Source organism: Cyprinodon tularosa, unplaced genomic scaffold, assembly GCF_016077235.1.
Source record: "Cyprinodon tularosa strain WSP-4 unplaced genomic scaffold, ASM1607723v1 ctg144, whole genome shotgun sequence".
NCBI lineage: Eukaryota > Metazoa > Chordata > Actinopteri > Cyprinodontiformes > Cyprinodontidae > Cyprinodon > Cyprinodon tularosa.
The window spans coordinates 1085109-1100568 of record NW_024038265.1 but is presented as its reverse complement, the minus strand read 5'-3'; the positions used below and the strand labels follow the sequence as shown (position 1 = coordinate 1100568).

Sequence of the window (15460 nt, the reverse complement as noted above, 5' to 3'; positions counted from 1 at the left end):
GCACCATCAACACCAACTCAAATTCCTTGTAAAAGCAAACCCACTTAAATCTGATTCTGATGCTGATTCTGACAAGTGGCTCTATTGACACATGATAATGTCTCTACCTCACTTTGGTTAACAATGATGACGAGTCAGTCAATCTATGGAAAAGTAGATACACCAGCAAATTCTGGTTAGTGTGCTGGTTTTCATTCTCTCTGTTAAATTAAATCTATAAATAACATAAATATGTATCTTTTAAAATCTTTTTTAATTGGCTAAATGTTTTTTTTCCCACACAATTTAACCAGAATTTCAGCAAACCTTTAAAAATGTATTAAATCATCTTATTAAAGTTTATTTTTCTTTATTTTAAAACCTGAAAATTATTTAAAAAAGTGAATCTTTGGTAGATATCTATTAAATATAAGTTATCTACTTCTTTAAAAAAGGTCACGAAATATTTGTGGCCCTAAATGAGTTTTATTGGCTGGACAGAATCTAAAAATGACTCTGGTTTGTAAAGGTTGCAGACCTTTGACCTAAACAGTTATAGAAGAAGCTGGGAGCTCTGACTAGAGAATCAGCAAGGAGGCTCATGGTAACTATGGAGGAGCTGCATACATCCTTAACTCAGCTGGGATATACAATATTTCTGACTTACACAACTTTGACCTTTAAAGGGGGGTGGCAAGGAGAAAGCCAAATTCAAAATATGAAATAAGAAGCCCTGTTTCCAATTTGATGCAAACAAGAAAGGAAGACAGCAAACATGTTATAGGTGATGCTCTGGAGATCAAAATAATGCTGTATGCATGGAGGGAAAACAAAAAAAACCTTGTCAGAACATACCTCTCCGTATCAAGGAATTCAAGCCACCATATTCATTTACTTTTGGCTCAGTCCAACCACAGCTTTCCTAAACACAAACAATATATTTTAGATGCAGGAATCATTTCTCTGCTGTTACAGACTATTTCATATTTATTATGGTGTTAGTAAAAGACATGAGTGTTGGCATTTATAAAGTTATGGAAAGTAACAAAAAACACAATATGTAACAAATTGCATCACTTGTTTTCTATCTTTACAAAGATTGCTCCCATTCATCTATCTTAACAAAAACTGCAGCTTAACACTGTCTTTCATGTTTCTTCCTAGATGATGGAAACCTGAGGTGGATGTCCGGCTGAGTGAGGAAAAACCATCCCGGCAGGAGACTGAATCCAAAGCTGCCGGATCCCATCTGTGCCAACACAGAGAAGGGATTTACGGTTTACACTGTGCTGGCGGAGGTCCAGCTTCTTCCCCGCAGCTGCTTGGAAGTTACAGCAAAATAATAAAAGGAAAAAAAAGTCTCTGTTTACTCATCACACCACCTCTTTCATCCTCCCCTTTTCTCTTCTGTATCCTGGCTGCAAGTTATTTCCCTTTTCACTCCTGTGCCTCAAGGAAACGATTACATCACTAACTGGACCTCATCTCAGCCCACTCTGCCAACCATTTATTCACATCAAAATGAACTCTTCCTCTTCTATTACATCCCTGTTCTCCTTCACCAGCCCTGCAGTTAAGCGTCTGCTCGGCTGGAAACAGGGGGATGAGGAGGAAAAGTGGGCAGAAAAAGCTGTGGATTCTCTGGTGAAGAAACTAAAGAAGAAGAAAGGAGCTATGGAGGAACTAGAAAGTGCCCTCAGCTGCCCTGGCCAGCCCAGTGAGTAGCACTCAAAAACGTTTAGCCTATATCTCTACTTACTGTGGCATCACAAGCTAATCCTGAGATGAAAATGCAACTTTCGGCCTTATCTTTTATGTGACACTTGTAGATATATATATACACTTGATCAAAAGGGCTCTACTTTAATTAGTCTGGAATAATCATGTTTGCAAGAGTATTTGCATTTTATGCCTTTATAACACTTCTTGCAGTAATCGATAAACATCTACCCACAAAATGTATTATTTTCTAGAAGTAAAAGTTATTTCAAGCTTTCTTGTTGAAATATCAAGTGAATACCTAATGATACCTGATTTATAAACCTAATATAGTGAAAAGGTTTCTAGGCAACATTTCTAGTTAAGGACTTTTCTATCATGTTTCTTGTTTATTCATATTGGCTTCCTCGTGGTACTTTATTTACATTTTATCATCAACACATAAATATTAGTCTAGTTTTGATCCCTTTTCTGATTCTGTTGTGATAGACAATTAGGACAAGTTTATTGATACAATTACTTCTCTTTGGTGCTCAGACCTCGGCAGGAAACATAGCGCTTAATTTTGATAGATATGCATAAACAGGATCAAAGAATAGGGCTATTTCCCCCCCAGGCCTCAAACTGGTGATGGAGTGGAGATAGATGAAGTTGATCAGTCTGTAGACTGCTGGTTACAGAGACGGTATGCTGAGCTTTATGGGGAGATGCAGTGGACTGCGTGAGCTGATAGTAGAGCTTCCCTCAGGGACCTGGAAGATGGAAGTCTAGTTGGATAACACAGGTTGAGAGAACCAGTCCATGATAAGCAAGCATGAAGCGACAGTGGAGAGGAAAAACTCCCCATTGGGAAGAAACCTCTGGCAGAACCAGGCTCAAAATGGCGGTGTTCTGCCAGACCGGTTAAGATGAGAACAGGGAACACAGTAAGAGTCCAGGAGGAATGATGAGGAAGGTTTATCTACGATGGTGGAGGAGGGACTGGAGGTGAGTTTAAACAGTGTTATCTGAATGAAGTCACAGAGCGCATAGATGTAGGAGAGCAATGAGTTTCTTTAGTTAAACTTACGCCTAGGCTTCATTTTTGCATCTCCTTTAAAACCAATGAGTGAAACCAGCCACCAGGAGATGAGGAAAATGTGAGGGCCGACTCCTGTCAGATAGTCTTATCTGCCAGTTAGGAACATATAACAGTACGAGGTTACTCATTGTTGGTTTGGTTTGCATTGGGTTAGGGCAGCAGTAGATGTATAAAAAAAAGGAGGGTGGATTTTTTTTTTTTTTTGTAAGCATACATAGCCTAATAAATATAGTATATTAACCTAAAGCACTATGCATGGTATGGTTGTTACATGTAAGGTTAGCCAGATATTGATCTTGACCAAGGCACCTTACAGTAGAACTGCAGTCTGTCCCTGGACTGGCATGGCTATCACTGCCCCTACATAGTTAGGGACAAATGAAGAGGACAATTTTCCCACTGGAATCAGCTTCATGGTCATGGTAGGCCACTTTGTTGATTTTATTTATTTTTCTCAGGCTACTTGTAAGCCCAAAGCCTGCCAAATACGTTATTGCCGTTACTGTTAATATATAGTAGCAATTTTACACATTCAGTAATAAAATGTCAAAGAGGATGGTATGGGGAGATGGTCATTTACGAAGGGGAATGATTTTTAAGATTTTTTTTAAGAAGGGGGATGCCATCCCCCCTCATCCCCCCGAACCTGAGTACTGGGGTAAGGTTTATAAAGTCAAATCACTTACAGTATTTGGAACCAAAATCAATGAAAATATCTCCCAGTTAAAAGTGATGTGAAAATTTTTATGATTATTTAGATAATTTATCAAATTTCTTATCGACCAAAATAAACTAATATCTACTGGTTGGTTTTAAGGGTAAAAAATGGTTTGCTTATGCGAATGGAAGAGATAGAGGTTAGTTTGAAGTGACAATATTTAGAAATTAAATTGAGTGTAAATATACAAACTGAATATATTTTTTCTAACTCTATCAAAAATATTTAAGTTAATTTTGGTTTCTTGGTTACATTTGGTTTAAACATTTAACTTGTCTTGCAGTTTAATGTTTGATGATCAGCTGAGGGCACCAGTCAGCTGAATAAAAGATCACTCTGTCTAAAGTTTTGATCCTCTTCTCTTTGGATAATTTTTGTCATGAGCTTTGATATTTGTCACATTTTCTTTATAAAAAAAAATAGCAAGCAGCTCAATCTATTTTAACTACAACAGCAAAATGATTCCTGAGCTCTGATACTTCAGTTTTGTCTGCTTTTAGCAAGACGTTAACCTGTCTTCTTTTTCTTATGTGTGCAAACCTACAGGTAAGTGTGTGACGATTCCACGGTCACTGGATGGGAGGCTGCAGGTGTCCCACAGGAAGGGCCTTCCCCATGTCATCTACTGCAGGGTGTGGCGCTGGCCTGACCTCCAGTCTCACCATGAGCTGAAACCCCTGGAATGCTGCGAGTTCCCTTTTGGCTCCAAACAGAAGGACATTTGCGTCAATCCGTACCACTATAGGCGTGTGGAGACTCCAGGTATAGATGTTACAGATGTTATAGATGGGGATAATCTGCTAGAGTTTTTGCTAGATCAGCTTTCTGGGTACCTGAGAAAGAGCAAAGGATGGATAAGCATCTTCTGTTCATGAGAATTTAGGGGAATCTTTACAGTCAGTTGTCTTCTTCGGATGTTTTATCAGCTCTCTCTTGTGTGATCAGTGCTTCCACCAGTTCTGGTCCCACGTCACAGCGAGTTCAACCCTCAGCACAGTTTACTGGCCAAGTTCAGGAATGCCTCCCTGAACAACGAACCACTGATGCCACAGAACGCCACCTACCCAAACTCTTTCCCGCCGCTTCCTGTCTCGTCCTTCTCCTCCTCTCCAGCTTCCTCCCTTGCACAGTCCCCCACCTCACAGAGTTACCCCAACTCCCCCAGCAGCTCTGCAGAACCAGGCAGTCCATATCACATCACAGGTAGGAACAAAAAAAAAATCAAAAAAATCACAGCATATAAAGAAATGGACTGGATGAATATTATTCCCTTTCTGATTCCTGTCATCTTGTAGCGGAGACTCCTCCACCGCCGTATAGCATCATGGAGACAAAAGCTCCGGAGGACGTGAAGCCAAGCAACTCCACCGAAACCACAAAACTCACATTTTCTGCCCCACACAGAGGTAACTAACCATTTTTTGCAATTAGAAAAGAATTTAAACAGTAGTCCGACATAACCTCTGACTTACATAACCTTGTCGTTAGATATGAGACCCGTTTGTTACGAAGAGCCTGAGTACTGGTGCTCCATAGCCTACTATGAGCTCAACAACCGGGTGGGAGAGACATTCCACGCCTCATCTCGCAGCGTCTTGGTGGACGGCTTCACAGACCCGTCCAATAACAAGAACCGATTCTGTCTAGGTCTACTTTCCAATGTCAACCGCAACTCCACCATCGAGCACACACGCAGACACATAGGAAAAGGTAGGCACCCCCAGCTGATTTACAACCCATTCATTTTTATTTATTTTAAAGCTTTTTTTGTGTTATAGCATCACAAAGTGATTCAGGGAGCAGGAAGAGAAAGGATGCATGGAAAATGTTGCATTATATTCCATTCAGGCTTTAAACTGATAAAGGGTTACCAAGCAGCAGTTTTACAATCCACATGCGTATCGAAAAATAGGAATGCACATATACTCTGATGTCATAAAAGGCTTAATTTATTACCTTGGAATCTTAAATTGAGGCTGAGCTGTAATGTGCGTTAATGTTGTGAACTTTTTGCACCAGCTAATGATTTGAATTATATCAGGCCACCTGGATTTATTTTAAATCTTAGGGATGTTAAACCCACAGTTTGTTCATTGCTTCACTTCCCTTTTCAGAAACAACTTCACTTTTCAATGCTTGGCAGTTTAGTTTCAATGTATGTGACTGTGTAACAGCATGTGAATATTTAAAACAAAAATGACTTGCCATATCTATTTGTTGTTATGTACTGTATGAGTTAAACTGGGTTTGGTTAAAATAAGAAAAACAAAAAAATACAAATGTTGATGACTTAGACTTTATTGTCATTTTGTACACACAAAGACAAAAGAAATTTCGCTCAGTACAGCTCTCAAGACAATTAAATTTTTTTTAAAGTGCTGCAGTGATACAATGAAAGCTGCAGTGATAAAATGTAAACATGGTGATCAAATGTGAACGTAAGACTTGTATATAATTTATGGTATACAACTTTCAGCGCCTTTTTTTTTTGCGTTTTGAACGGTATATTCCGTGAAATTGTGGAGAGCTGTTCTTGAATTTCAGGATGGACCGAAATTCATTCCAAATGAAATAAAGCTACACAAACTGAATTTTAATACATTTGCAGTGATTATATAATCCTACAATGGTAAGAATTTGAAACATGGATGGATGGTCAAAGTCTGACAAAAGATTTTTTTTTTTTACTTAATTAAAGCTGCACCATAGTTGAGCAATTAGAAGCAAGTTTCCTGATAAGAAAACTACTTGACAATTCAAGGTGTTTCTACTCAAATGCCCCCTGTTATATAAAAAGCGTAGAAAGTAAATAAAGGCCAGAGGTTACCTTCTACTTGGTAAACAGAACTAGTCTATTCATTTTACGCTTTGCTTAAATACGAGGTTTGTGAATGTAATGTTACAGAAATGAATACGTTTGTTTCTTTAATTAGATTGTCAAAGTATTTCTCTATCTTTTTGTAGGTCAATAGATTTTTTTCTAATAATCCCACCCCTACACCCAAAAAAATAAAATAAGGATAAAAATAGATGTGAATAAAATGTCATTTTAAATAGCAATGCCATGTATTTTGTTGCATATCTCTGTTTTTTAAATTGCTTTGTATTAAGCTTTGGAAAGCCTTCTAAATGTGTTTATGGGCTTGCTTTGGCTCTTGAGATATAAAAAAAAAGGGCAAAGATGCAGGATAAAAAGAAATTTAAATCTTACAGTGACCCCCAACAAAAAAAATAAAAAAATAAAATATATATATATATATATATATATATATATATATATATATATATATATATATATATATATATATATATATATATATATATATATATATATATATATATATATATATATATATATATAAATTGGCAACCTTTATTCCCTAAGGTGGTATGTGCTGCAGTAAAAAAAAAAACAAAACAAAAAAAAACAGGTGTTTTGTATAGGCCTGTGACTGTGGATGAGATCCCCGCAGCATTTGGCACGTTGCTCCACAGGCGCAGGGGGAGAACCCCGACCCCGTCGGACAGCACTTCTGAAAAAACGAGATTGGGAGATCCCAGCTCTCGCTGCAACCGTACGCTGGAATGACCCAAATGCAAAAAAGTGCAATGTTGCAAGGAATTTTGTGATATCTGGTATTGCGTGGGTCCTCCTTGTGGCTGGCTCCAAATCCATTCGGAGTTCCCCCAACAGCTCCAAAATGGCAATGCTGGATAAACGATATGTTTTGATGATCGTTTCCTCGTTCATTCCAAAAATATTTACACGGAGTCAAAAAATGCGTTCTCTGCGTCTCCTTGCTTCATTTCTATGTCTCCTTCTTGCGACAATAACCACTACCATGTGTGCGCAATTACGCATACAGACCATTTGCACCTTCTTTTGAAACGTGTTAAATATAGAGTCAGATAGCGTTAGCAAAATTGCTTTCAGGTTTGATAAATCTCTTTGCGAGTGCTAAATTAATATATTTACATGTTCTCCTCCCACAAGACGCACTTTTGCGTGTAAACGCCCCATATTGCATATTCATTGCAGAAAAAGAACTAAATGGATAAGAGGCGCTATTTAGCACGTTTTAAAGACCAAATCCTTTTAGCACGCTGTTGATAGATCAGTTTGTACATTTTTTAGCGTGCGCAGTGAAATAGCTCACGTTTTTATACACGCAAACCTTTGATAGATCCGGCCCATAGTATTGTATTTCAAAACTGTTTTATCCAGTGGTTTATTTGTGCAGAACTTTTTGTTAATATTATCCTCTCCCTTCCCCTTTTTTTTAGGTTTGCATCTGTACTATGTGGGTGGGGAGGTTTATGCCGAGTGTCTGAGCGACAGCAGCATCTTTGTGCAGAGCCGCAACTGCAACTTCCAGCATGGCTTCCACACCTCCACCGTCTGCAAGATCCCCAGCGGCTGCAGCCTGAAGATCTTCAACAACCAGCTGTTTGCTCAGCTTCTCGCCCAGTCCGTCAACCATGGCTTTGAGGTTGTCTATGAGCTCACCAAGATGTGCACCATCCGCATGAGCTTCGTCAAGGTACCAGAGTTTGATCTTTTTTATTGTAAATATACAGAAAAAGGCTCAATCTCTACCTAGTGAAAGCCAAAATAAAAATTATAATTTACACTGAATCTTGGTTTTAATTTATTGAGCAGTGAGATGATGCATGAAAGGTGGTTACTCTCCTGTTAGCGTCACTGATCTTTATTTATTCACCGGACTGCTGATAGCCCCTTGGTAGTACAGGCTGGAGTGAAGTCACAGTCCGCCATATTGGTACTCCCTAGTTAGACCGGTCACAATGTAAACAAAACGTGCGCTACAGCATCGAACAACGAATATTTTCTTATTTTTTAGGGGTGCTTAAGACTTTTAAAATTAAGATAAATTCATCACTTTGAGACACACTTGCTGTTTCATAGTATATAACTTTAATTTATGATAAAAAAAATAATAGGCACATCAACTTGCATAGTCAGTATGAAGTGATTTAAGCCTAAATCATGTAATATAATATATCATACAAATCCATCACAACACAATTAATGTGTTAATGGAGAATAATAATACAGATGTGCCAAAAGTGTTAAATTGTTGCTGTTCATGTAATATACATGTATTGATTACATTGTCATGGTAATTACATATTACATATAATTTCATGACTAAATAACAAGTACACATCTTTTAATGCTATAGTATTTTTCTATTTGCAAATTCTGAATGCATGATGCCATATACTTTTATGCAGTGTCTGTGCATTAGCCTCGTCATAGATTTACAATAGAGCTAAATTAATGAACCAATTTAATAACTCCACAGAGGTTCAGTTTCCACACTAGCAAAATCACATAAATTGACGAAATAACAGACATCAAATTCATATTTTGCTTTTTGGTCATAGTTTCAACAAAAAATCTGATCATTTGCATACATAATATATTCTTATACATATATGAATATACATACAAATATGTATATTCACACACAAACACACACATACACTGTCCAGCAATTGAATACCTTTAATAATATAACTTAAACATGTAGTGCGAATTCACATTTAAATATACTTATATCTTTTTCCATCAATATAATATGCAATATATTTCAGCACTTTTTCAAATGAGAAATATATTAAACACTTCAAAAATGACATCATCATCCATTTAATCAAAAATGACTACGTTGAGATTTTACAGTGAATTACTTTGTATTTACTCTACTTTCTAATGTTAGACACAATGTCAACGGCTGACTCAGTCAATGACTTTGAGTCGGTCCAAAATAGCCAGACTAAGGGTAGGATATATCGGCAAATATATGGATTTTCTTGGTTAGTAAATCTAGGTACTGGTGACCTGCGTAAAGTCTAAATAGAGATCAGTGGTTAGCATTAACACCACCATTCAACCAACTGGCCTCTTTTCATTCCTCAGGGTTGGGGTGCCGAATACCACCGCCAAGATGTGACCAGCACCCCCTGCTGGATCGAAGTGCACCTACATGGACCCCTGCAGTGGCTTGACAAGGTCCTCACGCAGATGGGCTCCCCGCACAACCCCATCTCTTCGGTTTCATAACATAAAGGCACACACACACTTCGAGGTGTGTGCCTGCTGTGTTTACACAGGTAGTGAGATGTTCTGCTTAGTTTTCTGTCCGTTATTTCGTCACATTTCATGACTACTGTGCTGTTCACTGCTAAAGTTTATTCTACAACTGCTCTTTTATTTAAAATTATGTAAACACTTGATGTGATTTCAATAGTTTCAAGTATAATGAAGCATTTCTGGATTTTTCAGACACTTTAGCTGCACAAAGACTAAATGAGATATATTTGGAGGTACTGTTATAGTTATTTGTGGTGTATTTCCATGTGTTGACTGAATGTATTATTTACTTTTTATATTTTCTCAGTTAAAGTTTTTTTTTTTCTTTTTTTACATACGTCTGTCAGAGACCCCTCCCCCTTTGATGTTAGAGCTTGGTCTTTCTGCGGCCACTGTTCTGGGCTTGAAATAATACTTTAAATCAAAAGAATAAAGCTCAAACAGCTCTGTAAATTCACTTTGTCTCACTATCAATGTTTTTTTTATTTTTATACACTCAGCAGGGAAAACTGTGCAACAAAGATGTCATACAATAACTTCCATTTTCACATCTCACATTTTTAACCTTTTGACTTTTTTTGCATTTATAAATAATTTAGCTTGTACTGAACATTGATGAAAAAGATGTTTTTTAAAAAAACAAGCAGGGAGGCTTTTTGTTTGTAAAAGAAAAATGGATTATTTCAACATACATGAAATTATGCATTTGTTACACTTTATTAATACCATACAACTAATATAGATTTAAATTAATTATATTAGCCTTTTTTCACAATGATACAACACATAAATACCACCAAGAAGAGCAAGAATTAACATAAATTATCATTTAAAAAACTCAACATAAATATACATAAACAGTGTTTCAAAATCCAAACAATTTTAGACAGTTACATTTTAAGGTGTGGATTAATTTTGCAATATGAAGGATTAAATGGAGGGAAATGTTTGCTTACACTTATACAAATATTTTCTGTAAAAGTTAAAGGTCAGATGTTCAGCTTTATCTGATTATGCACCAAATAGGGTTTATTTGTATTTTATAACAGTCCATTTGATGCAAACCAATCAGTTCGACGTCAACAGCCCTGGAAGTGTTGCTGTGACTGGCTGCGGGTTTGTGCAGCCAGGAGCTGCTGCTGCTGCTGAAGGAACCGGATCACCTCTGGACTCCTGAGCAGAGACTGGAGGACAAAGACATTCATGTTAGCTTCTGCTAGGCTCCTTCCTAAGTTTGCTTTAAACCCAATTCTTCAAGGATGAGGTTGCTTTCCAGAACCACATTCCACTAAATTTTCAGTCATGTAGGCCATGGCAAGTACAGGCAGGTAAGCTAACGTGAGCCGACAGAATTGCTCAGTTTTCACAGATTTAAATAGCAACTCATTACCCTTTTTTGTGGAAATAATGGGATGCTATTTTAATGTTGCTCCTCATATCTTTAATTTTTTTAATTATATGTTATTATTTCTTCAATATCTGTATAAAAAAACAACTCGTGCTGCCTTTAGTGGTTTGAGGGTTACTTTAGTGGATTTACCTGCTGTATCAAACTGTCCACACTGGTACACACCTTTTACACTTTTACAGGCTTTACTTTAGGAATCAGTAGGTCAGCTCCTTAAAGTGAGTAGCGCAAGCTAATAAGGCTCCTGAAACTCAAAGTTGCAGTCAAATAAGTACTGTTAGTACGGCCATGGGTTAGTAGGTGTATGGGGTAAGATAATTTCCAATAGAAAACGTTTGCAGAGGTGTCTAAATTGGTAAATGTAATATAATGAATGTAATCAAAAATAATATTTGTAATGTCTTGCCGGGCTGCCTATCACAGCTCCAGTCCGGCGCGCAGATGACGTCATACACACTCTCGTATGTTTTAAAAATGTATAACTATGAAAAATATAACCGCGGATGTCTGGGCGACAGTGATTCGCCTACATGTTATGAATGCTGGCGTAACATAACAAATAAATTCTGAACAGTTTAGTTTGTGCCTTCAAGTCGTTGCCAAAAGGACATTACTTGGATATAACCTAACCTAATATCTTCAGAACATCTCCGAATGACAAAACTTATATGGGTAAGTAGAAAATGATGTAATAACGTAAAATCAAGGGCCCAATGTTAAATAAACGGTGTTCCGCTTTAAGTTCCCAACTGCATCAATATCTGCCTATAAGTGTATAAATGTGTGTGTATTTTTAGGAGTTTAAAGAACTTTGATTAATCTGTACATTGAAAAAGTGCTATATAAGATTAAGCACAGTTACAATTTTGCATTAAAATAAAAAGCCGCATTGTGGTAGACTTTAATTCAAAACAAAACAAGTGTCTGTTAAAAAATTGTAACCTGCGTTTTAAGATGCTAAACGTTAAGTTCAATATTATTAGCCTTTGTTTTCCGGACAACTTATCTCTCAGGTCTTACAAACTAGGCGCTACTTTGAAAAAAAAGTAACCTCTAAATCCAAAGACAGAAGCATTTGTGTTCAAAGAAAAAACTTAAGTGCCTAGACAGTAAACTTCGTTTGAGTAATGTAACCTCAAAGTAGGAGAAATTGAACTTTGAAGTTTTGGGAAATTAAATCATATTGTTGAAAATAACCTTGAAATAATCAGATGAAGATGAAGAATTATATAAGCTCTACTTTCCTGGAAAGTCACATTTAAATTCCAAAATTGTAACCTGAAGTTCTTAAAAGTGCTTTCTAAATCCCAGAAAAGTCACTTAAAAGTTAAAGTAAAGCATAGTCTGAGGTTTAGAGAGGAAACCAGATCCAGAAAGTTGCAGAAAACTAAATCGTAACTGATTAATTCTATAAAACCTATCTTTAAATTACAGAAGAGTGATGTCTGGACCTTACAGTGTACTTTATGAGAGTGTGCAGTTTAAAGGTAAGCTCTTAATAGGTACTCTGTTAGTACTGGAGAAGGGTCTTGTATGGCATCATAGGCAATATGAATCCAACAGACGTCTCTAACAGACGTTCCGTGTATTATACAGTTTTTATTTTAAGGAGTCATCTCAACTGTTAAATTAAAGGAGTTCTGTAAATGTGGCAATATAATTAACATAATGACTCTCTTGTGGGCATTTTTGGTATTCCTTCTGATGCCTTTATTTCATTTCTATAGATATTGGGATTAAATAACATCAGTGGATATCAAAAAATACATCTTAATTCAAGATTTGGCCATACTGTCCATCCCTACTTGTAAGTTCCAGGTAAATTCTGCAATTTTAGAGAAGGCAAGTACCAAACCTGTTATCTAGTTTTATCTTATTTATTATATTTGTCCTTTACGAACAAATAGTGTTTAATATCTTTGGTCATGGAAATCACAAGTGCATACATTTTTACGACATATTTTAGGCACCACAAGATGAACAAAATAATGTTGAAGTATTTTTTCATTCTAAGGATATTTAAAATATGTTAGGTTCAAACCTGGTAAATAAGAGAAATAAATGCAGATGCTGCTGAGTTACAGGAATGTTTCTCAGTTCACTTTTGGATAATATTGTGTTCAGAGGCAGATTTACCATTAGGCAATACTAGGCAGCTGCCTAGGGCCCCAAGTTCCTGGGGACCCCATAAAACTCTGTTTACATGTATGGTTGATACAACTATTCCTTATTTGTGCACATTAATTACTCACCAGTCTTTTCTGGTTGAGCACCTGCTCTATGAGGGAGGGTCTGGCTGGACGGTCCCCCATGGCCCCCATACGCTGTTTGTTCACAGACACTGGACGCTCCTCAGAGTTTTCCTAATTATCCCCACAAAGAAAATTAATTTAATGCTTTACACTGAAACTTATGAAAAACATTATAAACACAAGTACTTATAAGTCATTTTAAGACACATGCATGCTGTAATCAAAGCGGTCCTTTAGATTTAAATAATATTTCCTTACTTCGAGCTTCCCGCTGGACATCGCCTGGTCACTCTTTTTCTTCTTATATTTATCTTTATACATCTTGTTGCGGTGTTTTTTGCACATCCACGGCTTCCTCTGCTTCGCCACCTGTGTGGTTTTCTCGGTGCAACCTTCGTAGGTGCACTGCTTGGGGGCGTTGTCGCTCTCGGAGGTCTCCTCCTCATTGAGCTCCTCCGGGCTGGCTGCACCGTCTCTAGGGTCAGAAACATCCAGGACGTCGCTCTCTTCGTCCGGATCGTCTATGCTCAAAGAGGACACGTTGTTTTCAGACTCTTGCGGCGTATTGACATTCCTGCTGTCCACAGCTCCGCTTTTATTAACAAAATACTTCTGTCCGTCTTTAGTGAGCAGAAGAGTTGAGTCCTTGTCTTTATTTGCGGCGAAAGCAGAAGTGTCCTTGTCGCTCATGACTATTGAACTTGTAGCCGCCGATACTGAACAACACAGACCGCACTTTGACGCGTTTTTAAATACGAATGACGTACTTAGAAGTCAATAATACATTTTAACCGTATAAAACATGTTATATTTGGAAAAACCTATACAATATCGCTGCTAAGCGAAAGCAACACTTCATCAACAAAATTCTTCTTCTCTGCATTGTTTTCCAGTCTTACAGCGATACCTGTTGGCCAGAATAATAAAAGCTTCACATTCAACCATAGCGTTCAACGCATAGATATCGTTCAACGGTTTCGGCTTCTTCTTCGTTGGTTTTTAATGGTGGCTTGAATTCGGCGCAAGCCGCGCTACTGCCATCTTGTGGTTTACACATTAAAATCTAAATTGTGTTAAATTCCTCTGATTAGAACAGTTTTGCTTAAAAAATTAAAAACCTTCAACATTTAAATGTGAAGCACTATCTTCAAACGCCATGTCCTCAATAAAACCCATATCTAAGCATAAAGATTGTCTTTTCATTTAATACCAAGTGAACTCAATAAAAAAACATGTTAAAATGTTCTTCCATCTTAAAAAGTCTAGCATTTAAGAGACAATGACCTTCTTTCACTACGACTTCCCTCCTATTCACTCCTCTATGTCTTGAAATCTCAACTGCTTTTTTTTTGGTATTCTGTCTAAATGTCTCCCTTTACCTCATTATCCCATCTCGTCTTCCATAACTTCTAGTTTCTTCCCAATATTTTCTTATGCCCTCAGACCTAGATAGTGGTAGCTGTAGCTCAATATCTATTTCTTAATAGCCTCCTTTGCAAATGTATCTGCTCTTTTATCTTCCAAAACACCACCTTAGGTATAAGTCCACTCCATTGCCATATTATTATTTTGTTCATATACTCTATGAGGAACGAATATAATTTAATTCAGGAAGCTTAAGTGCTTGTTTTTCTGTACTCACCTTCTCAATGCTTGACAAAGAATCATTATAAATTATTAGTTTCCTTATTCTACTACCGTAATTCACATAATTCTACTGCATTCTTAACAATGTGGATGCTCTTTTTGATCTTTTAATTTGTAATTTAAGAATTACTACTGCTGCTGAAGTTGCTTCAGTTTCAATGTCCTTCGATCCATTTGTATAGATCTGTGTAAAATCACTGTACATTCCCTTAAATTGATGATAAATCTCTTGATAAATATTCATTGTATTTCTCTTCTGAAAGCTGCCATTGATCTATCTACATTAATGTGGTTCTATGACCATGTTGGTCTTACAATCTTCTTTGTCAACCATAAGATTCTCTGATAAATGAGCTATGAAACTCCATTTTGTCCTCATTATGTGAAACCCTTTATTCTCCCTTTTCTCAATATTGGGTGGAATTAATTGTTCCGTTTGGATAGTAATAGAGGAGTTAAGTAGCAGGAGATGGTAATGTATTTTGAACATGTTAGAACAATATAAACAGCACAAAAACAATAACCAAAACAATATTTT

The 15460-nt window shown here is 36.9% G+C and overlaps 2 protein-coding genes across 2 annotated transcripts; one reads left to right on the top strand and one right to left on the bottom strand.

The window, feature by feature from the left end:
- Positions 1 to 1147: 1147 nt before the first annotated feature.
- smad9 (SMAD family member 9) lies at positions 1148 to 10072 on the top strand. Its single transcript, XM_038278797.1, has 7 exons — positions 1148 to 1696; positions 4044 to 4259; positions 4443 to 4700; positions 4793 to 4903; positions 4986 to 5207; positions 7782 to 8038; positions 9442 to 10072. Exons 1-7 carry the CDS (start codon positions 1501 to 1503, stop codon positions 9583 to 9585), a joined length of 1404 nt encoding a protein of 467 aa, XP_038134725.1. The 5' UTR covers positions 1148 to 1500; the 3' UTR covers positions 9586 to 10072.
- On the bottom strand, positions 10065 to 14166 carry LOC119779216 (regulatory factor X-associated protein). Its single transcript, XM_038278798.1, has 3 exons — positions 13534 to 14166; positions 13276 to 13386; positions 10065 to 10799 (listed from the first exon to the last, which is right to left on the bottom strand). Exons 1-3 carry the CDS (start codon positions 13963 to 13965, stop codon positions 10695 to 10697), a joined length of 648 nt encoding a protein of 215 aa, XP_038134726.1. The 5' UTR covers positions 13966 to 14166; the 3' UTR covers positions 10065 to 10694.
- Positions 14167 to 15460: the final 1294 nt, after the last annotated feature.

Bases quoted from the DNA above. Each gene is read 5' to 3' on its own strand.
- LOC119779216 (XM_038278798.1), bottom strand. From the start codon at position 13,965: ATGAGCGACAAGGACACTTCTGCTTTCGCCGCAAATAAAGACAAGGAC. The intron at 13,387-13,533 runs GTAAGGAAATAT...GGGGATAATTAG, and splicing joins TGTCCAGCGGGAAGCTCGAA to GAAAACTCTGAGGAGCGTCC. The intron at 10,800-13,275 runs GTGAGTAATTAA...TTTGTCCTCCAG, and splicing joins TGCTCAACCAGAAAAGACTG to TCTCTGCTCAGGAGTCCAGA.
- smad9 (XM_038278797.1), top strand. From the start codon at position 1,501: ATGAACTCTTCCTCTTCTATTACATCCCTGTTCTCCTTCACCAGCCCT. The intron at 4,904-4,985 runs GTAACTAACCAT...CCTTGTCGTTAG, and splicing joins ATTTTCTGCCCCACACAGAG to ATATGAGACCCGTTTGTTAC. The intron at 5,208-7,781 runs GTAGGCACCCCC...CCTTTTTTTTAG, and splicing joins ACGCAGACACATAGGAAAAG to GTTTGCATCTGTACTATGTG.